This window comes from Mirounga leonina, unplaced genomic scaffold (genome assembly GCF_011800145.1).
Source record: "Mirounga leonina isolate KUSES-001 unplaced genomic scaffold, KU_Mleo_1.0 Mir_418, whole genome shotgun sequence".
NCBI classification, from domain to species: Eukaryota; Metazoa; Chordata; class Mammalia; order Carnivora; family Phocidae; genus Mirounga; species Mirounga leonina.
The window spans coordinates 7,849,075-7,876,221 of record NW_023270739.1 but is presented as its reverse complement, the minus strand read 5'-3'; the positions used below and the strand labels follow the sequence as shown (position 1 = coordinate 7,876,221).

General features: G+C 46.9%; 1 protein-coding gene across 1 annotated transcript; it reads right to left on the bottom strand.

Moving 5' to 3' along the window:
• Positions 1-516: 516 nt before the first annotated feature.
• On the bottom strand, positions 517-20,253 carry TEX33 (testis expressed 33). The gene is made up of 5 exons (XM_034987261.1): positions 20,232-20,253; positions 15,772-16,214; positions 14,859-15,003; positions 1,093-1,203; positions 517-893 (listed from the first exon to the last, which is right to left on the bottom strand). The coding sequence occupies exons 1-5, from the start codon at positions 20,251-20,253 to the stop codon at positions 796-798; spliced, it is 819 nt and encodes a 272-aa protein (XP_034843152.1). The 3' UTR covers positions 517-795.
• Positions 20,254-27,147: the final 6,894 nt, after the last annotated feature.

Here is a 27,147-nt window from a genome sequence, read left to right as displayed (position 1 = left end):
ACTTTGTCTTAAACAATGAAAAGTTGCCCAGGCTTGCCTTATAAGAAGTCCAGAAGTGGTGGCTTCTGGCCAGGTGGATGGAGCAGCTCACTGAGGTCAGGGAGAATCCAGATCGTGCCCCAGCGTCTGCGATTCCTCTGGTCCCAGATTTTCCGCCAGGAGCGGTCTGCAGGGCATCATTCCTCACTCAACACAACAGGAGAGAGGGATGCTTCCCAGCTCTCCCAGTGGACAAAAGAATTTCCCAGAAGGCTCCACACACCCGCACCTCTCCTTGCATCTCATTGGCCCAATTTGAGTCATACGCCCATTTCTGAACCAATCAGTTTGTGTGCGCAGGGAGAGAGGCGGGAATTACCCTGAGACCAATCAAATCCACCCTTGCACTGGGGGGGGGGGGGGGGCATGCCTGATTCCTCTGAAGTCCATGGGTTCCTGGGGGAGGAATGATGTCTGAAAATAATCGGGGTTCAGCTAGGGAGGGCATGCAAGGTAAACTCCCGCAGTGTCCACTGTGAGGCCCCTCCCACAGGACATGAGGGAGAAGCCAAGCGGCGCTCAGCTCCCACATCCTGTCCTGGAATTATGAGGGAAGGGGTGTGTGTCTAGGGGGAAGGTCTGAGGAGAGTTTGGGCTCTTGGGGCTTCTCTCCTCCCCCAGTTGGTCTTTCCAGTACCACACATCTGCCCCCACCCCAACGTGAAGGGAAGCAACAAGAAGAGGAGAACATTCAGTTGTGTTTTTCTTTATTGTTAGCGCTTTCTCTGAGTGGAGGGCAACTCTTCCCAGTCGTATCTAGTACTTTGAGCTCTTGTTTTTGCTCTTTTCTCCAAATCTCTCATCCAATGCTTTCTGTAAGTTCATATTCATCGCATTTTTCTGGTGCCACCGTCCTGCAGAGAGCATGGAAAGAGCCAGCCCAGATCACCCAGAGGACTTCTGGAGTGCCCGGGCCCCAGAGGTGATCCATGCTTCTCCCAGGCCCACCCCAGAGCTCTACCTGCTGCTCTGGTCTCCCTCTGCACCTTGGGGCCAACACACCCTGCCCGGGTAAGGGAGCGCCTGCCTCCCACAGCCCAGCACCCCGCGTACCCAGATCGTCCGTCTTCCTGCCATGCCAGTGCTCTATGTCCCTCACTGATTTCTCAATCACCTCTGGGGTGTAGGAGGCCTTCATGAGGCTCTTCGTCTCCTCGGGGGCTCCTGTGGAACCCCATGAAGAAACCCCCAGAAGCCCCAAGTCAACGGAGGTCAGGCACTCAAGGATTCATACCTGGGTGTCAGTTTCCCTACGGATGGTGGACTGTGGGAGGGCAGGGATGTGGAGAGGCGGGCCTGGGTTCAAACACCAACTCTGGCATTTATGAACAGTGTGGCCTCAGACAAGTATTTAACCTCTCAGAGCTTTGGTCTCTTTATCTATTCAAAAGAATAAAATTTTCTTGCAAGATTGGGAAGATTACATTATTGGAAATTTGTTGGACCATCTGGCATGGGACAATTAATATCTGTGTTTTCAGAAAATTTATTTCTAGGGGCACCTGGGTGGCTCAGTCAGTTAAGAGTCTGCCTTCAGCTCGGGTCATGATCTCAGGGTCCTGGAATTGAGCCCTGCATTGGGCTCCCTGCTCAGTGGGGAACCTGTTTCTCCCTCTCCTCCCTGCTCGTGCTCTCTCGCTATCTCTGTCTCTCTCTCTCTCTCAAATAAATAAATAAAATCTTAAAAAAAAATTATTTCTATATTGCATTGTATGTTAACTAAAATTTAAATTAAAAGAAAATGTATTTCTATGTGGAAGTTAAAATACACACACACACAAATAAGTTATCAGGATCAAGAGTCAGCAGAAACATCAGAGGACCAAATCCCAAAAGATAGCAAGGATTCAAATGATCCGTTACAGAATATAAAATAAGTATATTTAATGTTTAAAATCATGAAAAAGAGAATAAAAGTATCAGTAAAGAATAAGAAATTACCCAGAAAGAACAGATTAGTAAAAGAAGCAAATGGGATTTCAGAAACAAAACCTATAATAATTGAAAAATAAATTCAATGGATGATAAGATGTCTGGGATTTGCTTTGAAATAATGCGGGGTGGGCAGATGGATGGGTGGGAGAAAAGATGAAACGAGATTGGCCATGGATTAATTGCTGAAGCTGGGTTACAAGTGCAACATAGTAGTCATTAAATTATTCTCTCTTCTTTTAAGTTTGAAAATTGGCATCAGAATGTTTAATAAAAGCAAATTCAGGGGACAAGGAAAATAGCAGATGAGATGCAGCTAAGAAAAAAAAGGCCAACTTCCAGTTGATATAGCTAAAGAAATTAGCTAGGGGGGGCACCTGGGTGGCTCAGTTGGTTAAGCATCCAACTATTGATCTCACCTCAGGTCTTGACCTCAGGGTCATGAGTTCAAGGCCTGCATTGGGCTACACACTGGGCATGGAGTCTGCTAAGGAAAAAAAGAAGAAGACATTAACTAGAATGCAGCATACAAGAGGGGAAAAGATGCGGAAAATATGAAAATGCTAAGATGAAGTTCTGATACATGTGTAAGTGGAGTTCTGAAGGTAAGACTGGAGAAACTGGAGAGGTAGCATTTAAAAAGATAATCATAGTGGGAATTTTTCCAGAATTGGTGCAATATATGAATTCTCAGACTCAAGAATCAGTTTCCCAATCAGCATATGTAAAAAGAATTCTTTAACTAGTACATCCAAGTAAAACTTGAAATACCAGAACCAAAGAAATCTTAGAAGTGGCCATACATTGATGTGTATTTACATCAATACATACGCATATACATAAATTATACACAATATACATGGGTTTTAATTTATGGGGTAAAATAATGACAATGATCTCTAACCATCTTTGAAGATTTACTATGTGCCAAGCACATTCTCAGAGCTTGATAGAGCTTACTCATGGAATCTTCTCAACAACCCTGAGAAGTAGGTATGATTATTATCCCCCTCTTACTGTTGAAGTCACGGAAACACAGAGAGGTTAAGTCACTTGTCTAAAGTCCCACAGCAGGTAAGTTAACGATCGAGGGCCCAAACCAGACCCTGTGTCCCCAGAATCCACAGCTTAAACTACTTCGCTTCTGTAGAATTAAAATTCGGTAAAATAATAACATGTAAGCTGAGATGGGGGCAGAGAGAATAAAATTGAGGCCTGTTAGCATCCTTATATTATTCAGGAAAGCCTAAATATCTTGTTCAACTTCCGAATGTGTTAGCTATGCGTGTAAAAATGTGAAAGGTAACCACTAAAAAATGGGAGATTAAAGACACAAATTGGAAAAAAAGAAACTTCACTCAAATGCAAAACAAGGAAGGAGGAAAAAAAGCAGCACCAACAGAAAACACAAAATAAAGTCATAGGAATAATTCCAAATGTATCAGGGATCAGTGTAAATATAAATAGACTAAGCCCCATTGATGCAAAAAAAACATGATCAGACTACAGAAGATATTTTCCAAATATATATTATGTAAAGCATATGTAAAACAAAAGGACACAGAGAAAGGATAAACATGGAAGTATAGAAAAAGATATGCCAAGCACATACTAACCAAAAGCAATCTGGTTGCATTTTACTGATATCGGACAAATAAGACTGTAAGGCAAGGGCATTGCGAGATAAAAATATGAGATAAATAAAAACCACTGCAATGCATTCAGGCGATGTATAGTTCTAAACTTGCTGCATTAGAATAATCTCAAAATAGATAAAGCAAAATTGCCAGAGCTACAAGGAGAAATTGACAAATCTGCTATCATCAGAAAAGATACACTTACTTAATACAACTCAAGACCTGTTCATAATTTTTAAAAAAATAATGTGCAAACTAGGAATAAGAGGGGCTCTCCTTAATCTGATAAAAGATATCTTCAAAATTGTTTAAAATGTCATATGTAATGGTAAAATGTTAGAATCAATGAGCTTAGTGGCTTTCCCTGCTTATATGCACTCTTCTCCTGGACAAGTCAGCCAGGAGAGATGGTATAAAGGTGGGAAGAGCCTAGTGGTTAATAATGTGAACTCAGGGGGCGCCTGGGTGGCTCATTCAGTTAAGTGTCTGACTCTTGGTTTTAGCTCAGGTCATGATCTCAGGGTCATGAGATCAAGCCCCCGGGTCCAGCTCGTGCTCAGCAAATAGTACATTTGAAGATCCTCTCCCTTTGCTTGCACCCCCCAAATAAATACATAAATCTTAAAAAATGATAGTAATAATAATAATAATGTGAACTCAGCCCCAGGCTGCCAGAACTCAAATCCCAACTCTGACCATTTCTAGCTGTGTGGCCTTAAGCAGGTTATTTTAACATTTCCTAGCATCAATGTGTAAGTGGGAATGGTGGCACCCACGGCTATGTGAAAATTGGAAGTGTCTAAAATACTTAGAGCCGTGCCTGGTGGCACATGTCATATGTTGTGTATAAATGCAACCATTATTAGTATTAAGAAGAAGCCCCAAAGAACCTACAAACCAATTTTGGAATTAGCAAGTGAGCTGGGCAAGACTTCAGGACAAAAGAAAGACTAATATGCAAAAGTAAAAGCCGCATCTGTGTATACAAGCAGCAAAGTTAGAAAATGTCATTTAAAAAAAGATACCATTTGTAAGAAGCAGTAAAAAAAAAAAAAGATAAGTTCTTCTAAAGAAACCTAACAGAGGAGATAAGATGGCAGAGTAGGGGGACTCTAAGCTTGTCTGGTCCCTCAAACACAGCTAGATAGTCATCAGATCATTCTGAACACCCTAGAAATCAATCAGAAGTCTGAGAGAACAAAAAGTGCAAGTCTGCAAGTAGAAAGCGACCATCTTTTGGAAGGTAGGAGGTGCAGAGAGTTGACTGGGGGGAGGCAAAGCTGAAGGTACTGTGGTGGGGAGGGAGGCTGCTTAAGGAGGCTACCGCGAAGTATTATAAGCAGCAGAGGGCAAAATCAGAACTTTTAGAAGTCCGCTACCATGGGGCATGTGCCTGGCTTAAAGGTGCTCAGGTGGTGATGTGGGGCAGAGTCCCAGGAGTGATAGGGTGGTCTGAGGATCCCTGGCGTCACAGGAAGACAGGAAGTGTCTAAGTGCTGTCCTGTTCCCAGGCATGAGAGCAGGGAAGCCAGCTGGGAGCAGCGGTCTAGGTGCCAGCTTTCTGCTCTGTGTCGCGACAAACTTTGAATGCTGGGCAGTCCTGCGACAGCTTTCCTGGGATGGGCCAGCAAATGGCAAGAGCCAGTGGAGACCCTCCCCTAGGAGATCAGCACAGGTTTGCTCCCCAGGAGTCCCTAAAATGTGGAGTTTTGAAATCTATCACATGCCTGACCTAAAACAGCTCAGACACAAGCAAGAAGAACACAGAGTTCTGATGGAAACTGGGGAGACAAGAGTGATTGCTCTTCTGTGAGGGCTCCCTGAAGGATGGGGGTGCAAACTTTCATCTCCAGGGCTGGAGAGCTGGGCGGCCATATTTATCCCATCCCACCCTGAGCGCTGAAAGCCTTCAGGGAGCGAAACAGCGCCACCTAGTGGAGACTGGAACTGTTTACACTGAGCCCTGTGCACCGGAGTCGCATTTCCACTGAAACAAGCCTGAGAGTCAGTACAACAGGCCCCTCCCACCGGAAGACGGCTCAAACAACTTGGGGACACCAAGTCTACTGATCATAAAGGGCTGGAAAGCTTCAGCTGTAGGGGAAAGGGGACTAGCTTTTTTTTTACTTTTATTCTTTGTTTTTAATTATTATTTTTTCATTTATTTTCTCATTTTTAATTTCTTTTTAAACTTTTATTATTTTTAAATTTTTTATTATGTATTTATTTTATTTTGTTTTGTTTTGTTTTATTTTATTTTTGGATCTAGATTCTTTTAACAAGCAGACCAAAACACACATAGGATCTAGGGGTTTTTTTGCTTTTTTGTTTTGTTGGGGTTTTTTTTTTTTTTTTCTTTCTTTCTTCTTTTCTTTTCTGGACAAAATGACAAGATGGAGAAATTCATTCCCCCCAGAAAAAGAATAGGAAGTAGTACTCATGGCCAGGGATTTAATGCAGATATAAGTAAGATGTCTGAACCAGAATTTAAAACAATGATTGTAAGAATACTAGCTGGGCTTGAAAAAAGCATAAAAGACTAGAGAATCCCTACTGCAGAGATAAAGGAACTAAAATCTAGTCAGGCTGAAGTTAAAAATGCTATAACCGAGATGCAAACCCAAATGGATGCCATAAAAATGAGGATGGATGAAGCAGAAGAATGAATCAGTGATATAGAAGATGAAATTATGGAAAATAATGAAGCTGAAAAGAAGAGGGAAACAAAGGTAATGGACCACAAAGGCAGACTTAGGGAACTCAGCGACTAATTAAAACGTAATAACATTCAAGGGGTGCCTGAGTGGCTCAGCCGGTTAAGCGGCTGCCTTTGGCTCAGGTCATGAGCCCAGGGTCCTGGGATTGGGTCCCGCATCGGCCTCCTTGCTACTCGGGGAGCCTGCTTCTTCCTCTCCCACTCCCCCTGCTTGTGCTTGCTCTCTGTCTCTCTCTCCCTGACAAATAAATAAAATCTTAAAAAAAAAACAAACAAAAAAAACCGTAATAACATTCGTACCATAGGAGTTGCAGAAGATAGAGAGAAAAAGGGGCAGAAGGTTTATTCTAACAAATTATAGCTGAAAACTTCCCTAATCTAGGGAAGGACACAGACATCAAAATCCAAGAAACAGAGAACTCCCATTAAATTCAACAAAAGCTTACCCCAAAGATACAAATGTAGTGATCCAAAGGGGTACTTGCACCCCGATGTTTATAGCAGCAATGTCCACAATAGCCAAACTATGGAAAGAGCCAAGATGTCCATCGACAGATGAATGGATAAAGAAGAGTGGTATATATATATATATATAATATTATGCAGCCATCAAAAGGAATGAAATCTTGCCATTTGCAATGACATGGATGGAACTGGAAGGTATTATGTTGAGCGAAATAAGTCAATCAGAGAAAGACATGTATCATGTGATCTCACTGATATGAGGAATTCTTAATCTCAGGAAACAAACTGAGGGTTGCTGGAGTGGTGGGGGTGGGAGGGATAGGGTGGCTGGGTGATAGACATTGGAGAGGGTATGTGCTATGGTGAGCGCTGTGAATTGTGTAAGACTGTTGAATCACAGACCTGTACCTCTGAAACAAATAATACATTATATGTTAAAAAAAGAAGAAGAAGAAGATAGTAGGAGGGGTAAAATGAAGCAGGGGAAATCGGAGGGGGAGACAAACCATGAGAGACTATGGACTCTGAGAAACAAACTGAGGGCTCTAGAGGGGAGGGGGGTGGGGGGATGGGTTAGCCTGGTGATAGGTATTGAAGAGGGCACATATTGAATGGAACACTGGGTGTTATACGCAATGAATCATGGAACACTACATCAAAAACTAATGATGTAATGTATGGTGATTAACATAACATAATAAAATTTTTTTAAAAATTCAACAAAAGCTGACCATCACCAAGGCATATCATAGTCAAATTCGCAAAATACACAGACAAGGGAAGAATCCTGAAAGCAGCTTTAAGGAAAGGACTTTAAGGGAAAAAGTCCTTAACCTACAAGGGAAGACAGATCAGGTTCACAGCAGATCTGTCCACAGAAACTTGTCAGGTCAGAAGAGACTGCTAGGATATATTCAAAGCGCTGAATGGGAAAAATATGCAGCCAAGAATTCTTTATCCAGCAAGACTGTCATTCAGAATAGAAGGAGACATAAAGAGTTTCCCAGACAAACAAAAACTAAAGGAGCTCATGACCACTAAACCACCCTGCAAGAAATTTTGAGGGGGACTCTGAGTGGAGAAAAAAAGACCAAAAGCAACAAAAACTAGAAAGGGCCAGAGAACATCACCAGAAACCCCAACTCTACAGGTAACACAATGGCACTAAATTCATATCTTTCAATAGTTGCTCCGAATGTAAATGGACTAAATGTTCCAATCAAAAAACAGGGTATTAGAATGGATATAAAAAAAAAAAAAAAAACAAGATCCATCTGCATGCTGTTTACAAGAGACCCTTTTTGGACCTAAAGACACTTGCAGATTGAAAGTGAACCTTTTATCATGCTAATGGAGGTCAAAAGAAAGCCAGAGTAGCCATACTTTTATCAGACAAACTAGACTTTATTTTTTTATTCTTTTAAAGATTTATTTATTTATTTTATAGAGAGAGAGCACGAGCAGGAGGGAAGGAAAGAATCTTAAACAGACTCCACACTGAGCACAGAGCCCAACGTGGGGGTCGATCTCATGACCCTTAGATCATGACCTGAGCTGAAACCAAGAGTCAGATGTTTAACCAACTGAGCCACCCAGGTGCCCCACAAACTGATTTTAAAACAAAGACTGTAACAAAAGATAAAGAAGGGCATTATATAATAATTAAGGGGTCTATCCATCAAGAAGATTTAACAATTGTAAATATGCCCCAAACTTGGGAGCACACAAATATATAGATCAATGAATAATAAACATAAAGCAACTCATTGATAATAATACAATAATAGTAGGAGACTTTAAACCCCACTTACAGCAAAGGACAGAGGATCTAAGCAGAAAATCAACAAGGAAATCAACAAGGAATGACACACTGGACCAGATGGACTTAACAGATATATTCAGAACATTTTATCCTAAAACATCCTAAAACGGCAGAATACACATTCTTTTTTTCTTTTTTTTTCTGCATGCACATGGAACATTCTCCAGAATAGGTCACATACTGGATTACAATCAGCCCACAACAAGTACAAAAAGATTAAGATCATACCATGCATATTTTCAGACCACAAAGCTATGAAACTTGAAGTCAACCACAAGAAAAAAATTGGAAAGACTTCAAATACATGGAGGTTAAAGAATATCCTGCTAAAGAATGAATGGGTTAACTAAGAAATTAAGGAATAAAAAAATACATGGAAGCAAATGAAAATGAAAACACGACAGTCCAAAACCTTTGGGATGCAGCAAAGGCAGTCCTAAGAGGGAAGTATATTGCAATACGGGCCTTCCTCAAGAAGTAAGAAAAGTCTCAAATATACAACCTAACCTTACACCTAAAGAAGCTAGAAAAGGAAGAGCAAATAAAGCCTAAAACCAGAAGAAGAAGGGAAATAATAAAGATTAGAGCAGAAATAAAAGCTATAGAAACAACAACAACAACAACAAAACCAGTAGAACTGATCAATGAAACTAGGAGCTGGTTCTTTGAAAGAATTAATAAAGTTGATAAACCAGATAAGCCAGACTCATCAAAAAGAAAAGGGAAAGGACCCAAATAGACAAAATCATGAATGAAAGAGGAAAGATCACAACCAATGTGAACAATTATAAGAGAATACTATGAAAAATTATACACCAAAAAACTGGGCAATCTGGAAGAAATGGACAAAAATCCTAGAAACTTACAAACTACCAAAACTGAAATAGGAAGAAATAGAAAATTTGAACAGACCTATACCAGCAAAGAAATTGAATCAGTAATCAAAAATCTCCCAACAAACAAAAGTCCTGAGCCAGATAGCTTCCCAGGGGAATTCTACCAGACATTTAAAGAAGAGTTAATACCTATTCTCAAACTGTCCCAAAAAATAGAAATGGACAGAAAACTTCCAAACTCATTCTACAAAGCCAGCATTACCTTGATTCCAAAACCAGGCAAAGACCCCACTAAAAAGTAGAATTACAGGCCAATATCCCTGATGAACATGGATGCAAAATTCTCAATAAAATACTAGCAAATCAAATTCAACAGGACATTAAAAAAATTATTCACCATGATCAAGTGGGATTTATTCCTGGACTGCAGGGTTGATTCAATATTCACAAATCAATCAATGTGATACACCACATTAATAAAAGAAAGGATAAGAACCATATGATCCTGTTAACAGGTCCAGAAAAAGCATTTGACAAAATACAGCATCCATTCTTGATAAAAACCCTCAACAGCTCAACAAAGTAGGCATAGATGGAACATACCTCAACACCATAAAGGCCATATATGAAAGACCCACAGCTAATATTCTCAATGGGAAAAAACTGAGAGCCTTTCCCCTATAGTCAGGAACAAGGCAGGATATCCATTCTCACCATTACTATTTAACATAGTACCGGAAGTCTTAGCTTCAGCAATCAGACAACAAAAAGAAATAGAGGACATCCAAATCGGCAAGGAAGAAGTCAAACTTTCACTATTTGCAGACAACACGGTACTCTGTGTAGAAAACCAGAAGGACTCCACCGAAAAATTGCTAGAACTAATACATGAATTCAGCAAAGTCACAGCATATAAATCAATGTGCAGAAATCTGTTACACTTCTATATATCAATAATGAAGCAGCAGAAAAAGAAATCAAGGAATTGATCCTATTTGCCATTGCACCAAAAACAATAAGATACCTAGGAATAAACCTAACTAAAGAGGTAAAAGATCTCTGTACTCGGAAAACTATAAAACAGTTATGAAAGAAATTGAAGAGGACACAAAGAAATGGAAAAGCATTCCATGGTCACGGATTGGAAGAACATTGTTGAAATGTCTATATTACCCAAAGCAATCTACACATTTAATGAAATCCCTATCAAAATACCACCAGCATTTTTCACAGAGCTAGACCAAACAATCCTAAAATTTGTATGGAACCACAAAAGACACTAAGTAGCCAAAACAATTCTGAAAAAGAAAAATAAAACTGGAGGTATCAAGCTACTGGATTTCAACCTCTATTACAAAGCTGTAGTCATCAAGACAGTATGGTACTGGCACAAAAACAGATACATAGACCAATGGAACAGAATAGAGAACCCAGAAACGGTCCTAAAACTATATGGTCAACTAATCTTCAACAAAGCAGGAAAGAACATCCAATGGAAAAAAAGACAGTCTCTTCAACAAATGGGGTTGGGAAAACTGGACAGCAACATGCAGAAGAATGAAGCTGGACCACTTACACTATACACAAAAGTAAATTCAAAGTGGATGAAAGACCTAAATGTGAGACTGGAAACCATCAAAATCCTAGAGGAAAATTCAGGCAACAACCTCTTTGACCTTGGCTGTAGCAAGCTCTTGCTAGACATCACTGGAGGCAATGGAAACAAAAGCAAAAATGAACTATTGGGACTTCCATCAAGATAAAAACTTTTGCACAGTGCCGGAAATAATCAACAAGACTAAAAGGTAGTCTACGGATTGGGAGAAAATACTTGCAAACAACATGTCTGATAAAAGGTTAGTACCCAAAATCCATCAAGAACTTATCAAACTCAACACCCCAAAACCAAATAACCCAGTTAAGAAATGGGCAGAAGACATGAATAGACACTTTTCTAAAGAAGACATCAGATGGTTAATAGACACATGAAAAGATGCTCAACATCACTCATCATCAGGGAATACAGATCAAAACCACGATGGGATATCACAAGAAGCAACAGGTGTTGGCGAGGATGTGGAGAAAGAGGAATCCTCTTACACTGTTGGTGGGAATGCAAACTGGTGCATTCTGGAGAAGAGTATGGAGGTTCCTCAAAAAACTAATAATAGAACTACCCTACAACCTAACTATTTAGGTATTTACCCAAAGGATACAAAAATACAGATTTGAAGGGGTACATGCACCTGATGTTTATAGCAGTGTTATCAACAATAGCCAAATTATGGGGGGAGCCCAAATGTCCATTGACTGATGAATGGGTAAAGGAGATGTGGTGTATATATTTAATGAAATATTACTCAGCCATCAAAAAGAATGAAATCCTGCCATTTGCAATGATTTGGATGGAGCTAGAGGGTATTACGCTAAGCAAAATAAGTCAGTCAGAGAAAGACAAATACCATATTCACTCATGTGTGGAATTTAAGAAACAAAACAGATGAACATATGGAAAGGGGGAAAAAAGGAGAGGGGGAAAGAGACTCTTAATGATTGAGAACAGACTGAGGATTGATGGAGGGAGGAGGGTGGGGGTTGGATTAGATGGGTGATGGGTATTAAAGAGGGTACTTGTTGTGATGAGCACTAGTGTTGTATGTAAGTGATGATTCACTGAATTCTACTCCTGAAACCGATATTGCATTATATGTTAACTAAAATTTAAATAAAAATTTAAAAAAAGAAACCTAAGAAAACTGCATAGTCCTTATAGAAAAAATTATAAAATGTAATTTACAGATACTGAAAGAAGATTTAAATTAATGGACCTGCCTATCATATTCATGGATTGGAAAATTCCTTATCATAAAGCTGACCGTTGCCCCTAATTTGAGCTGTAGATTCAACATATTTCCAATTAAAATCTCAACAGGGTTTTTGTTTTGTTGTAGAAATTGACAAGGTGGGTCTGAAATCTCTATGGAAGAGGCAGGGACCTCAAATAGCCAAACCTTAGCTGGTGGTGGTTGTGGAGAAGCAGGCTGATATGTGCCCAACCAGATACCAGACTACCTCTCATACTTGGTCATTAAAAGCATAATAGTCAACCAATGGGCAGAATGGAGAGCCTGGAAACTGACCCCTGCGCACGTGGAAGCTTGGTGGACACCAGTGGTACCACTGCGGGTCCCTGGGGGCAGGGGTGAAACTACCCAGTAAAGGGTTCTGAGACAACTGGTAATCCACGTAAAGGAGGAATTAAACAGGAATCCCTGCTTCTCACTGACAACAGAAATCAACTCCGGGTGGATTAAAGGCTTAACTGTGAAAAGCAAAACTAAATATTTTAGAAGACTCTATAAAAGATTTTCTTTATGACTCAGCATGGGATAGGATTTCTTCAACCCACTCTTCCTGGAACCTTCTCTCTGAGGAAATAGGAACTCTGTCCTCCCAGGCTTTCAGGTCAGAAGCCTTGAAATCAATCTTAATTCCTCTCTCATACACCCCAGATCCATTTATTAGCATATTCTGTGGCTCCAGCTTACACAAATACCCAGAATCCTACCATACTGTACAATGGTACCTCCAGAGTTGTGCAGGGCCCCAGCCCTGCTCCCTAGACAAGCCACCATCATCTCTCCTACCTGGGAGATATTTTGCAGTCGACTCCTCACTGGTCTCCCCGTTTCCGCCCCAGTTCCCCTGCAACTATTCTCAACGACAACGAGAATGGTCTTTTAACCAACACTACCATTCTCCTGCTTGAGACCCTCCCCTGGCTTCCCGACCCCGCCAAGGGAAAAGATTTTCTGGCGGCCTTCCCCACCGAGCCCATCTCCTGTCTGAGTTCCTCTCCCTTGCTCTGGTTCAGCCACAACCTGGATCAGCAAGGGCAAGGCTGACGCGGTGGGTAGAAACAAGAGCGAAGAAGAGGTGAAGCCCACTGGTGCCAAGGCTGAATGAAGCCCGAATTTACGGTGTTTGCCAATGTCTGGAGTATAAATACTACCACGGCTCACCATAAGATAGCAATGCGATGCCAGTTAGGGAAAATAGAACAACTGACTCTTGTTGAGCGGGTAGGTACAAGCTGGTTCGCGCTGGTTCCAGCACCACCCCTCGCACAGCTGCCAAGGTTGTTTCTCAGGCTGGCGAAACATGCACAGATGTCTTTTAGACAATTGTTTTATGTCTGGGTAGACGTTACCATATAAGGTTGTCCGCACCCTCGGGTGATAATTATTACGGGGACAAATGGAAGGCAGGAACTCTGAGGCCCAGAACAGAAGACAATCTGAGCTGTCTTCTCTCTCCCTCCTCCAGCACCACCCCTTCTCCAGGCTCAAAGAAAGAGCCAGAAAGGCTTCCCGTGGCTGTCTGGTTCCTTGGGTGACGGGGATCTGAGCCCGATGAGGAGGTCCGCCAGGCCCTGGGGGCACGGGAGAGGGCCTGGCAGGACGGAGGGAAGAAAGAAGAGGACCAGAAGGATGTCATGTTTGGCAATGAGGCAAAACTCGAACGTGGGGGCCGAGAGAGGCCCCTGCGGGCAGGCTGTGGACCCCCAGCTGAGCAGGCCATTAAACCACTTTGGGAAGGGGGTCATAGGTAGGGAGGTGACCCAAAGCCGAGGAAAGACTCTGGGGCTTTGGAGGCAGGAGAAAAACGTGGATTTGAGCTCTGATCCACCTCCTGCTATTGAGAGATCTTAGGCAAACTGTTTCCAGTGAGTCCCTGAAATGGAGCTAATAGCTCTCACCCCAAACAAACAGGACTACGGCTGGTCCTCAGGAAACACTGCACACTGCTGTCCGAACCTCCAACCCACCCTTCTCCCCAGATGGTGCCACCACAGCCCTGGGAAGGAAAAACAATGGCCTGCCAGCTACTCGTTTCCAGCCCCAGGCCAAGCACCTTCAAGTGGCATTTCAGAGCCCTGTCAATGACCCAGTGAGGGCCACGTCATCATTATTATCCCCATGGTGCCAAGAAGGTGACCGAGGCCCAGAGAGGTGAAGGATCCCGCCTGAGGCCACACCCAGGAAGTGGCAGAGCTGAGCTTTGAACCTAGGAAGCCTGACATTGTCGCTGTGACCAGAGGTGCCCAGGCCAGCCAGGGGTGCCCAGGCCTCCCTCTGGCAGACTAGGACACCAGAGGTCCCCGAGGGAGTGAGGAGCTATTTGCCAACTAGGATGGATCATCTGCACGGTGAGAACACATTTGCCTGGGGCCTGGATATTCCCAGCGCAAGGCACAGAGCCTGGCCCAGAGAGGGCCCTTGGTGGCCACGCAATGAGTGTCCCGTGCCCCCAGGAATGTGTCCTGGGTCTCAGACCCCCTAGGGGTACAGGAAGGGGTGGCTTGGGATCTACAGGTGCTGACAGCCCTCACCCTTGCCCTTTGGCCTGACCTTGAAACAAATTTGATCGCATGTTGTAGCCCAAATCATAGTAGTCTGAGAAGATGGAGGTGATTTTCATGGGACTCTGGGTCCTGCTGGGCCATGAGTTTGCCCTCTTCTGGCCCTCAGAGACCTCACCGATGGCCCTTCGAGCCTGGGCAGTAAGCAAGGGAGAAGAGACAAAGGATAGAGAAGCAGGGTCAGTCCTCTATCTCCCCTCCAATCCCTCCTCCCTCTCGCCTGACCTTGCCACCCCCTACCCCACCCCTACCCTGCAGCCTTCAACCAGGCCCAGGGCTGGGAGCCGGGAGAGCTGAAGGCCCTCCATTCCTCACACCACCCCACCTCCCAGACGGGCACAAGTGATGGTAATGACTATAGAACCTCCTCCCTGCTTTGAGCACCTACTGTTTATCATCAGAAGAGATCTTCATAAGCTAACATTACTCTTGCCATTTTATAAATGAGGAAGCTGGGCCTCAGGGCAAGACTCACCCGGTCAAACCCAAGTCTTCTGATTCCCAGTCAATGCTGTCTCCTTTAGGAGACTTGTTCAAGTTAAAAGCATCTAATCCAACACCAGCCTTATAACTGAAAAGTCAGTAAGGGCCAGGCCCCCAGAATATGTTGGCCCAGCTTGGATCCTTATCCCATAGACCTGGGTGAGTTTGGTTAGTTTACTGAACCCCTCTAAGCCTTGGGCTCCTTATCCATAGGATATAGTACCTTCCTCACTGGGAAGATCAAATGAATTGTTTTATGTGAAGACTTTAAATTGGGCTCTGCCTGGCATAGTCAACATTCCTCTCGAATGATATTACTGTAGAGACTCTGTGCTCAAGAGCAGGCTCCTTGGGGGTCCTCGTAAGTCTCCATGCATAACGCTTCCACCACCCTTGGCCTCCTGTGCCCGCTCGGATACCTGCTCCTCAGAGACCAGCTCGTCCACCACGTTGCTCCCAAACTTGTGACGAATGTTGTCAGGAATGATGCTGCTCCTCTGGCCCTGGGCTCCTGTGTTGGGGCCTTCCTTCAGCCCCTGGTTCAGCTGAGCCCCCTCTCGGAAAGAAGCCCTGCTCTCCCTCGAGGAGGGTCTGTAGCCTCCCTTCCTCGGGGACCCACGCTGGGGGTCCATCCCCGGGCACAGACGGTCGCTGCTGATGACCGATGGGGGTGGAGTCCTGACCTCCTCCAGGTGGACCTGCCTTAGGCGGCGGCCTCCCCGGTACAGAGTCTGCTGTGGGGAGACTGGGGCCTCGTACTTGAACTTGGAGGTGTCCAAAGGGCTGGGGGCAGTTCTCCAGGGGTTCGTGTCCTGCTGGTCTTCCTTGCTGTTCAGATGGGCCCTGGGCAAAGTCGTTGTGCCTAAGCAGGGAGAGAGGCAGGGAGGGAGGGAAGGAGGGAGGGAAATAGATGAGTGCAGAGTGGGGGGTGGGAAGGGAGACAGCGATGGGAGTGGGGAGGGGGGAAAGAGAAAGACACAGAGCCCCAGAGCCTCAGAGCAGCAAAAGAAGGTAAGGGAAACTGAAGGGACCCCACGAGAAACTGCTTTCTCTGCTCCTTTTGCTGCCTCTACTTTTGTTGGGACCTGCACCCCTGCCTCACACACGCCTTACAGAACAGACAGTCCTCATAAAGGTCAAGGATTTAATGATTTTTCTGGAGTCTTCCGGAACAATAGACAGTACCTAAGGAGTGACATGAACATTTTCCAAGACCGCCGACTCACCAAGACCCCTGGCTCCAGGGCGTAAGTGACTTATGGGGACACCTAAACACGCATCTTTGTTCCTGGATGCCTGAGAAGACAGGGCACTGGACCACCACCGTCCTCAATACAAACCCGATCCCGTGCAAAGACGAGACTCACTGTCCTTTCCCTTCTGAGGCTCCCAGACACTCTGTATCTGCACTCTCTCTCTGTCTTCAGTAAACTGCTCTCACTTCCTCTCAGCATGCATTTGATTTCTATCCTGTGTGAAGCCAAAGACCGTCTTGGCTGGTGCTGCGGGACCCCTCTCTGGATCCTCAGATCCAGCCAGCCTGCATCAAAGGGATGGGGACAGAGAGAAGTCACAGGAGCCAGAAGCACAGGGGAGAAATCAGGAGAGACAGAGGAAGCAGGTGGTTCAGTCTGCCAAGCCTCCCACCAGATGGGATCACCCCACATTGTTTTTGACAATAGGAGTGGCAGCCCCAGACTCTCCAGCCTTGAGGTCTAGCTGTGGGACCTTAATGTCTCTGTGCTTTAGTGAACCTAGCTCCATTTGATTAGTTCCCTTCCCCTCTTTGAACCCTCCAGCGAACCAGTGAAGAAAACCAGCAGCCGTGGGACCTACCAGAGGGCATCGTTGGCTTGGCCAAGTCACAGAGCTGGATGGCCAGGTCTTTGCTCCCCATTCAGAGCTGCTGCCCAACCCCCACTTCCCTCAGCTATTGTCACTATTCAGGTGCTGTCACCCCAGCCACTTCTCACACCCCCACAGGTCCCTTCCCCTTCTGGCCCTGACTCCCAGTCCCAGGGGGCCCCTGCTCCCAGCCTGCAAGCCTCCTCCCTCTCTTCACCCAACCCTGGCTCCCACCAAACCAGCTAGTCCTTCTCTCCCAGCCATGCCCTGTGCCGTCCCACCTCCCAGTGTCTGCCCAGGCTGGTTCTGCTACCTGAGGGCCTGCGCCTCCTTCTTCCTGAGAAAATCCTACCTTCAGCTCCTTCAAATGTCATCTTACCAGGAAGTCCTCCCTGACACCCACCCCACGCTGGCCTGGCCGCAGGCTCCACACCTCTCTCACGACCCTGGGTTTTCCCTTTCTCTGTCACTATGGCTACCAACCTTCTCATTTTCCCTCCAAGATGGGAGGTGGCAGTCTCGCTGAGGCGGGTCCACGGGTGAGTTGATCCTGGACCTCCCTCAGTGCCCACCAGACAAGCCCGGTGCATCGGAGCTGTGGGTGGAGGCCGTCAGCCAGCCCGGGGAGTAGGGGGCGGCGGGGCCAGCAGACCCAGAGGAACCCTGTGCATTGTCCGTGTAACACATCATTTCTTTTCATGGTCATACCGCTGACATCAGGCTGCATCTGGCAGTTGGTGACCCTTGATCTAACCAGCAGGGTTTTCTCTTTCTTTAAGAAGTGGCGGGTAAGTCACATAAATAACAGTGTATCTGACAACCAACCTGATCGTGACCTAACACAATTTATATAACATGTTACACATGATAACACCCAGGTGGTGTATAAATTCTTCCTTACCTTATTCTTTCTTGTATTTTCTGTGCAAAATACAGAAGAGGAGCCGTTTGCCCACCCCCATCCCCCCACCACCACACACACACAGCCTTGACCTCGCCCCCTGCCCCCCAATCTTCAATCCCAGGCGACAGCTGTAAACACATCTGGTGAGCTGCCCTCCAAAATATTCTAGATGGCTCCTCCAGCCCTCTTGAAGGATTCATAGTAGTGCTTTGCTTTTGTTTCTAAATGAGATTGGATTATATGTATTGCTTTGTAACTTGCTGTTAAAAAAAAGTACCACTGGGCCTTGAGGATTGAGTTATGGCAGCAGACACAGACCCCACTTCCCTTTCAAACCCGGCAGGATTTAGTAGCGGCCCCACTTGCGGTCATTCGGATTGTTCTAGCCTTGCTTTTCAGAGAAGGCTGCTAGAAAGCAGCGGGTTTGGGAGGCCATTGGGGGTTTTATTTCGCTCTCACCGGACCCTGCTGTGCTGTCACCAAGGGGTGGTGGTGCTCTGTGAAAAACCCCTCTTGCCCACCCACGAAGAACGGCAGACCCTTCCCCTGGGCAGTGGAGACAGAGAAAGCTGATGTCCAAGCCCGCCTGCCTCCTCCTTTCCTTCCCTCCGCCCTCCCTGCCACCAGTGAAATCAGATACTCTTTCATTCTTGCTCCTTTGTCATCTACACAAAAGGCAGAGGGAAAACCTGTTCCCCCGCCCTCCCCGAGACCAGAAGGCCTCCCCTCCCTCCAGTCCTGGTTCTGCCCCAGCAAGCAGGCAGCCAAGTCAAGGGACGCCTCTGGGGACAACTGAGGTTTCCAAGGTAGGGAGGGCGCCCTGCTCAACAGAGTGAAAGCAGTACACTCAGCATCCCCCTGCTCAGCCGGGGCCCCTCCTCCTGCTCCCGGCACAGCGAGGGGCTCCGCCTGGAGTCCCGCAGGATGCAGGGCTCAGGACTCTAGGAGCAGAGCTCCCCGTTTCCCCCAGGCCGCGCGCCCGCCTGCCTCATCTACGAGCATGTTATAGCAGAATTGCCTGAGCCCCCTGCCCACCCTCTGGGGTGATGAGCGCTTCACTGGCCGGGCCCTGGCTCAGAGAGCCGATATTGACCCAATTCACGCGCTGAGGGAGCCCTGTGTCAGGCCCAGGCACTGGGGACACAACAGGGAACTAAAAGGCCAACGCCTGTCCTCTTGGAGCTGTTTGTTGAATGAATGAGTGATTGTTGGCAGCCGAGGAGCCTCACTGCAACTCTGCCCCATCCCTTCTGCCGTAAAAAGGGCAGAGTGAATCCAGCTTCGCTTGCTAGTGTCATGAGACAAATGGTCCGTGGTCAGTTTTCCCGGCTTGGCCCTTTATCAGAATTCCCCCCCCCCCCCACTTCCCCACTCATGACATTTGCAGATTCTTGGGCCCCTCCCTGCATTGGGCCTGCATCAGAATCTCCCTGGAAGAGGCTGGAATCCGAGTGTTTAACAAGGCCTGGGTGCTTAGGTTGTTGGAGAAAGCTTCCAGCAGCCGAGTCTCACTGGATGGCCACTCACCGTGGGGCCCCTGTCAGAGCTGACCTGACCCCGTCACCCCTGCATTGAAAGCAGAGCCCCCACGTCGGGGATCAGGCCCAGGACCCAGCCTGGGCTTCTCCCCCACCTGCCTCTCCAACCTTCCAGCCATATTGACTTCCCTGGGCTCCACCAAAGCACCAGGCCTCTCACTTCCAGACTTTTGCCCATACTGTTCCCTGTTCCTGGAACACTCCCTTCACCCCTCCTTGGGCCACACCACTCCCTGGGCTGGGCTTACTCAGGACCTACATGTACCTTCCACCCCCTTGACCAGCCCTGGCCCCCGCTGGGGTCTCCCTCAGCCCTGCCCTCTGGGTGCACACTTCCCCACTGATCCCTGCAGAGGGGAACTGCAGTGGGGCTGCAGTCCCTGGTTGGACAGAGGGGAGGGGCCCAGCAATATTCCCCTCCCTTTGATTTCTATCTTCAAATAGAATGCGGAGGAAGTCAGGGCCCCACAGTGGGTCTGGAGGCCCAGGTGAGACCGAGGGAGGAGGAGAAGGGGCTGTTCCCTGCTGCCTGCAGGGCACCCGTCCAGAAGCCCTGAATGGGCTCAGCATGTCCCTGGTCAGCCTGTCCTACCTGCTCGGTGGCCCAGCTCCATCGACTCTTGCTCTGGGATAGGTAATTCCAATCTTAGTCCTGTAGACAAAGAAACACATTTGGTCATCCCAGATGACACAGTCTCTGCAGAAAAGGATGAGCAGAGAGCTAAACAGGGAGGCTTGCAGCCATCTGCCCAGCCCCTGACCAGAGGTCCCTCCATGCTGTTTCCAGTCCTCTCTGGTACTCAGCAAGCCCCTTCCCCCATGCTGCCGCCATCACCTATCCCCCCCTGGCCTGCCTCCTGGACCCCTGCAGACTCTGCCCTCTCTGGAAAGCCCAGGTCACTTCCAATGCCAGTGCCTCAAAGAACTTTCTCAAACAGCCTGGGGGCCCTGAGCTCCTCTTGCCCTTTGCACCCTCTTCCTTCCACCTTCTCCCCTATCTGTAGCGCTCAATGCTCCCCTGGGATTCCCCAGCAGGCCCCTGGCTGTGGGAGGCCTTGCCCCAAGCCCCCTATCCTGGTGACTCTTTGCCTCCCTGCAAGTAGGACTGTGTCCCTTTTAATAGCTGGCCATTCAAGCTCAAGGGAAAGGAACTGGCTTGGACATCATAGGAGAGCTGAGAGCAGGAGCCTCGCGGCTGTGACCTCAGTCTCTGCTCCACAGAACAGGCCTTCGGACCAATTTAGAGCAGCCCTGGCGTCTACAATAGCCCCTGTGGCTTTTGGGTTTGTGTTCCTTTTCCTAGTGATCTTCTTCTTATTCCTAATACCTGATTTTATTGCAGTGTCTTTAAGATTTTTGTGAATCTTGTAATATGAAAAAGTAAAACAATTTCTTGTATACAATGAATGTTTAGTACCTAGGCCTAAGCAGGAAGTAGCTTTGTAATAAGGAAAGCAAAAAAGTAGCAGGTTAGAGCTGGAAGGGATCTTTGGGATCAACTAATCCAATCTCTTCATTTTATAGATAAAGAAACTGAGGCCCAGAGAGGGGGAGTGATTTGTCACCCAGCAAGCTGGTCTGTGGTAAGCTCAGAGCAGATTAAGAACCAGATTAATTTTAGGGCCGCCTGGGTATCTCAGTTGGTAAAACCTCTGACTTCGGCTCAGGTCGTGATTTCAGGGTCCTGGGATGGAGGCCTGGTTCGGGCTCCCTGCTCAGCGGGGAGTCTGCTTCTTCCTCTCCCTCTGATTCTCCTCCCACTTGTGCTCTCTCTCAAATAAATAAAATCTTAAAAAAAGATCAATTTTCTTTTGAAGAAATCACAAAGCAAAACACCCTATTAATGTTGACACTTAATAATCGTGTGGTGATAACTGTGATCGTGCAGCTTCTGATGGACTGACTCCCCATGATCCCTAATTTCATAAGACCTACTGCTGGGGAGGGACTGAGCTCAACAGAATACCCGCCCCGGTATCCATACACAGCATTAGCCCCCCACCCCAACCCCCTGACTGTGGGCTGGACTTAGCAGCTTGCTTTTGATCAAAAGAATATGATGAAAATGGGAGGATGTCATTGTGAGATTAGATTAATGACTTCTGTCTTATTCACACTCTTTCTCTGGCTCTTCTTGGCTTGTTTGCTCTGGTGGAAGCAACTGCCATGTTTTGAGCTGCCCCATGGAGAAGCCAACAGCTCATGAGGAAGGGAGACCCTTGGTCCAATAGTCCTCGAGGAACTGCATGAATCCTGCCACCCAAATGACCATGGGAGTGGATCCTTCTCCAGTTGAGCCTTCATATGAGAACATAGCCCAGCTGACACATTAATTACAGCTTGTAGGGAACCCTGAGGCAGAGGACCCAGCTGGGCTACACCCAGGATCCTGACCCAAAGAAACTGGGAGATAATAAATTTGTACTTTTTTTAAGCACATAGTTTTAAGTTGCTAAGCTTTGTGGTCATTTGTCATGCAGCAGAAGCTCACTAACATATAGTTTGGTACCAAGAATGGGCTGCTGCTGTAACAAATACCTAAAAATGTGGGAGTGGCTTTGGAACTGAGCAGTGGTTGGAGCGTGCATGGGTTTTGAAGAACATGATAGAAAAGGCTTAAATTGCCTTAAACAGATAAGGAGTAGAAATGTGGACTTGGAGGATGCTGTCACTGCAAGCACAAGGACATGAGGAACATGTTTTTAGCACCTGGAAGAAGACGTGTCCTTGTTATGTAGTGACAGAAACTTGGTGACACTGTCATTGACAATTATGTGGAAAGAAACATGTGACTAATGAGCCAGGGGATCTAGCAAAGGAGATTCTCAAGCAAAGCGCGGAAGGTGCTTCCTGCTTTCTCCCTGCTGCTTGTAGTGAATTGTGAGAGAAGAAAGAAGCATTGAAGGAAGGACCATTAAACATATAAGAGGCAGGACTTAATAGTTTTGGAAATTCTCATCTTCTCCAAGTGTCAAAAAATGCTAAAATTAAGAAATGGTTTCAGAGCACTGTCAGGAAAAGGTAACCAAGGGTGCAACTATACCACATTTTGTTAAAAGCTTATAAAGATGAAAAGCTCAGAGCATATTATTCCGTCACACAAATGACCCTATAAGGATGCATCTCACAGACCCCCAGTGGGGTAATAGGGCCTCTAGGAAGCTTACAGGTGCTGTCTCTCTGCAGGAACCTCAGGAGGGAGGAGCGTAGCTATTGTCTAGCAGTCCGAGCCCCTGTAGGCTTCAGTTATTGAGAAAACCATATCAGCAAAAGCACTACCAGCTTGCAATAAAGGGGGCAGAGACAGTACAAAATGGGACCAAAAAAAAAAAAAGGGAGACATTAGTGGACTCTCAAATTCTACTGGTAGAACAGTCTGACAAAACTGTTCAGCATACACACATGCTCTCTTTTATTTATTTATTTTTTAAAAAGGATAGAGAGTGGAAGAGAGTACCTGTTGGGCAGAGCTGAGAACCATGGAGAATTACTTCCAGGCCTTGAACCCAATCAGGGAAAGTTCAACATTTCCTTGGCTGGATTTCAGAACTGCTATGGGCCAGTGACTCCTTTGTATCTCCAGTGTCCTCATTTTTTAATAGAGATGTCTATCACTCTTTTCCTGGGGCTGCCACACCATTTCGTGGTGGGTGTATTCAGAACAAGTAGCTTAGTTTCAGAACAGGTAGTTTAGTTTCATAAGACCTACTGTTGGGGAGTGACTGAGCTCAAGAAACCACACCCAAGGAGTCTCATCCACACCTGGGCCTAATTCGTAGAACCAGGTTCTAGATTTAGAGCTGATGCTGTAATGGAATGAACCCTTTGGAGATCTTAGGCAGAAATGAATGCATTTTGCATATGGAAGGGATGTATATTATCAGGGCCTAGAGGGGGAAGTGAGGTGGGCAGTTGAAATGGCTCACAATGATCCTGTTCCTTGCTATTCACACCTTTGTATAATCCCTCCCCTTGATTCCGGGCTGGACCTGTTGACTTGCTTCTAATCAATAGAATATGTGATGGGATGCTACTTCCAGGGTTATTGAAGATTGAATATAGAAGATTGTGACTCTGTCTTGTTTATGCTCTCTCAGGCTCTCCTTGGCTCACTCACTCTGATAGAAGAAGGGTCCATGTCATGAGCTGCCCTCTGGAGAAGCCTGCCTCAAGGATCTGAGGGAGGCTCCTGGCCAACAGCTCATGAGTAACTGAGACTCTCAGTTCAACAATCCACGAGGAATTGAGTCGTACCATATGGGTGGCCCTGGAAAGGGGTCCTTCTCTAGTTGAACTTTGATTATAGTCTGTGGAAGACCCTGAGACTTGGGATCCATTGGAGCTATCTGTATTTCTGACTCAAAGAAACTGTGAGATAAAAAATCTTCTTAGGGGCACCTGGGTGGCTCAGTCGGTTAAGCATCCAATTCTTGATTTTTGGCTCAGGTCATGATCTCAGGGTTGTGAGATTAAGACCCACATCAGGCTTCACACTGAGTGTGGAGCATGCTTGGGATCCTCTCTCTCACTCTGCCTTTCTCTCTCAAAAATAAATTAGTTAATTTTATAAAATGTTCTTAAAGCCACTAAATTTTGGGGTGATTTGTTACACGGCAAGAGACACCTAATGCAGTTCATATGTATTCTCACATCTAGATTAGTCTGTCTTCATAAGGACTCACGTGTTCAGAGAAAGTATTAACTCTCTCTCTTTCACAGGTGGAGAAACTGAGGCTCAGAAAAGAAATAGGACCTCAGCCAGGTGGCACTGAAACCAAGCCTGACATCTTCTGTGTCCTTCAAGCGAGCTGCCCCATCCCCAGTTACCCACCCGCTGTGCCCACGGCTGTGTCCCATCTGCCTAATGGCACCCCCGGTCCAGAGCAGCCTGGACTGCCTTGAACAGAAGTGTGGACTCACTGCCAGTTTCTGATCTGGAAAGAAAGGTCCCAAGAAACGTCAGTCAAGCAGGATGGGGCAGAGGTCTAGTTGCTTCTGGGTACTCTTCCCTCACAAGCAGCCCTGAATGGAGAGAGGGAAGATGAAATCCCAGGCCTCGGGAGACCCCCGCCCACCTCACAGGTCTCTGCCTCACCTCTCCACTCTCTCTCATAACATCAGAAAACACGTGAACCACTCTGGTGTGTGCTGAAGCCCAGGAGTGCGGATCCACACTGCAAAAACTACTGGTGAAGACCACTGGGTGGTTGCTAGGGAGCAGCCCTCCTCCACTGTTCATTGGAGTCACCATGGTGAGCACTATCCATAGGGCTCTATTACCTCAGAGGGCTTGTAGGCTCACCCTAGGGAACTGAGGCCAGGGAAAGCCAGTACTGGGGGGGAGAGGGAGGAGCCTTCAGGCATCGTTCACTCTCTCATCCCCTCAAAATGTTTCCAGAGCCCCCCACATGTGTCAGGTTGTCTATCAGGCACAGAGGGTTCAGATGCCATCAGGTGGAAAGGAAGTTCTTGGGCTGACAAAGGATTAAGTAGAGAGAATGATGAGTTTTGTCTGGGGAGAGGAGTCATTTGAGCTGGGCTTTGAAGGATGCATATGAGTTTAACAGCTTAGAAGGGACTTGACTATTAAAGGCCTGGATGTGTTTATAAGCATAAATATAGGCCAAGAGGAGTGGGGAGGGGAGGGAAAGGTGCACCTGGAGCTCTCTGAGCTGGACATGAAGGGATCAGGGAGCAAGTAGTAAAATGAGAGCAGGATGAGACAATGATGAGCCGCTCAAACCACGAGGGCTACCAAAGATGAATAGTTCAATGGCTTCTGCAGCTGGTGCCAGCAGACTCAGTCTTGTCTGGCTGTTGCTCAGCAGGGGTAAGGGTCCAAGGGCTGCCTCCTCATGCCAGCCTTCCAGGGGCTCCCCAGGAGGCGGAGAGCTTGGTGACGCTCGGGACCCCTGAGTCTGGGTCTGCCACTTAAGAAAAGAGTAACTTTGGCCGAGTTCTTTGGCTGAGCTTTCCTTGTATGTGAAACAGACACAGCTCACCGCCAAGGGTAAGAATGAGGATGGAGCAAAGTCACTTTCGAGAAGCGCCTAGCGCATCACTTGCCACAGAGAGATGTCGCCTGTAACTCACAGCTAACCCCGTAAGCGACTCATCAGCAAGGCCTTCAAAGTACACCAGACTCGCACCCCTTCAGCCACTTCCACCCCCCGCTCCCTGCCCCGGCCCCCAGTCCAGACCTCTTGCCTCCTCACTGGTCTCCTGGGATTGCTCTCACACCCCTGTTATCTATTGCTGAGGGACAGTATGACCGCAAACTTAGCAGCTTCACACATTCCCTACGGCAGTTGCTGTGGGTCAGGGGTCTGGGCATGGCTTCGCTGGATTCTCTGGCCACTCAAGGCTCCAATAAAGGACCTAAAGCTGGCATGACAAGGACAGCATGGAGGCAGGAAGGGTCAGCCCTAGCCCTCTTCCACGCAGACCCCTCAGGCCTTCAGCCTGATCCAGCCCGACACCCAGGCTCCTCAGCATTTACTGAGCACCTGCCTGCCTCTACGCTGGCCTAGGGGCTGGGGCACGTCATTGACAGACTTGGTCCCTGGCCCAAGGTGGCCCTGTCTTTGCCCAGGAAGGCTGCGCAGTGGAAGCAGGGAACCCCCATTAGGTGAGGCCAGGGCTCAGCGTGCAGCCTGTGAGGGGAAAACAGCCTTCCTGAGGCGCTGCCCAGACATTTGACAATAGGACAACCCTCCTTGCACCCTGAGTCTGGACATAGACAAGGGCCTGACCTTAGGATTCCCGTCTCAAATTCCAGCTTTGTCTTTCCCAGGGCACCTAGGAAAATAACCACCTTGACCTGAGGCCATGGAAAGTTAGTACCCCCGGCCCTAACTGCCTTATGAGTAATAGGCTCTCTGTTCTGTCTTTCCAGCTCACGGGCAACCTGGGGGAGAGGACTGCCCTCCCCTGGCTCATCACTCCCCACCCATGTCTGGGATCTGTAAGTAATAAATCTTATGACTTAACTTCCTTTGTGTGGGTGTATTGAAACTGCATCTCCCGTCAAAATAAACCCGGGGTTTTCAATTTCCCAGGTGGGAGCTCGGATGTTGAGGGGGCTACCTGCCAACCTTGGGGGGGGGCAGTTTGCCCCCTCATTCAGCAAGTTGTAAACTGATGATTCTGAATTCAGTACACCACCTATAGGTCCTCCAACACATGGCCCCAAAGGAGGGCTTAGAAAGCATGTTTCTAGGAAACTCAAAACGCAGCCACGAGGGTCCAGTCCTCTTCGGTAGCTTCACACTGCCAGAGCTCTGGAACTTTTTCCCGGGGCTGAGGCTGCTTCTCCAGCCCCTCTCCATGTGCTCCCCAGAGGGTCGTATTCTGAGCCAAGAAGGACACCCCAGCTGGAGGCCACCTTCCTCGGGCCCGCTTCTGAGCATCGCCTGTTCTGAGGGGCCCCAGGGCCCATGTTGGGTGACAAGGCTTTGGAAGGCCCAATGCCCCCACCCTATTCCCCGCACCCAGAGCACTGGGCCCAC

What these genes read in the sequence shown, in the direction of transcription:
- TEX33 (XM_034987261.1), bottom strand. Translation starts at nt 20,253, where the DNA reads ATGGAGCTGGGCCACCGAGCAG. An exon ending in AGCTGGTCTCTGAGGAGCAG is followed by an intron (nt 15,004 to 15,771) that starts GTATCCGAGCGG and finishes CTTACTGCCCAG; the next exon opens with GCTCGAAGGGCCATCGGTGA. An exon ending in GCGATCAAATTTGTTTCAAG is followed by an intron (nt 1,204 to 14,858) that starts GTCAGGCCAAAG and finishes GGGGTTCCACAG; the next exon opens with GAGCCCCCGAGGAGACGAAG.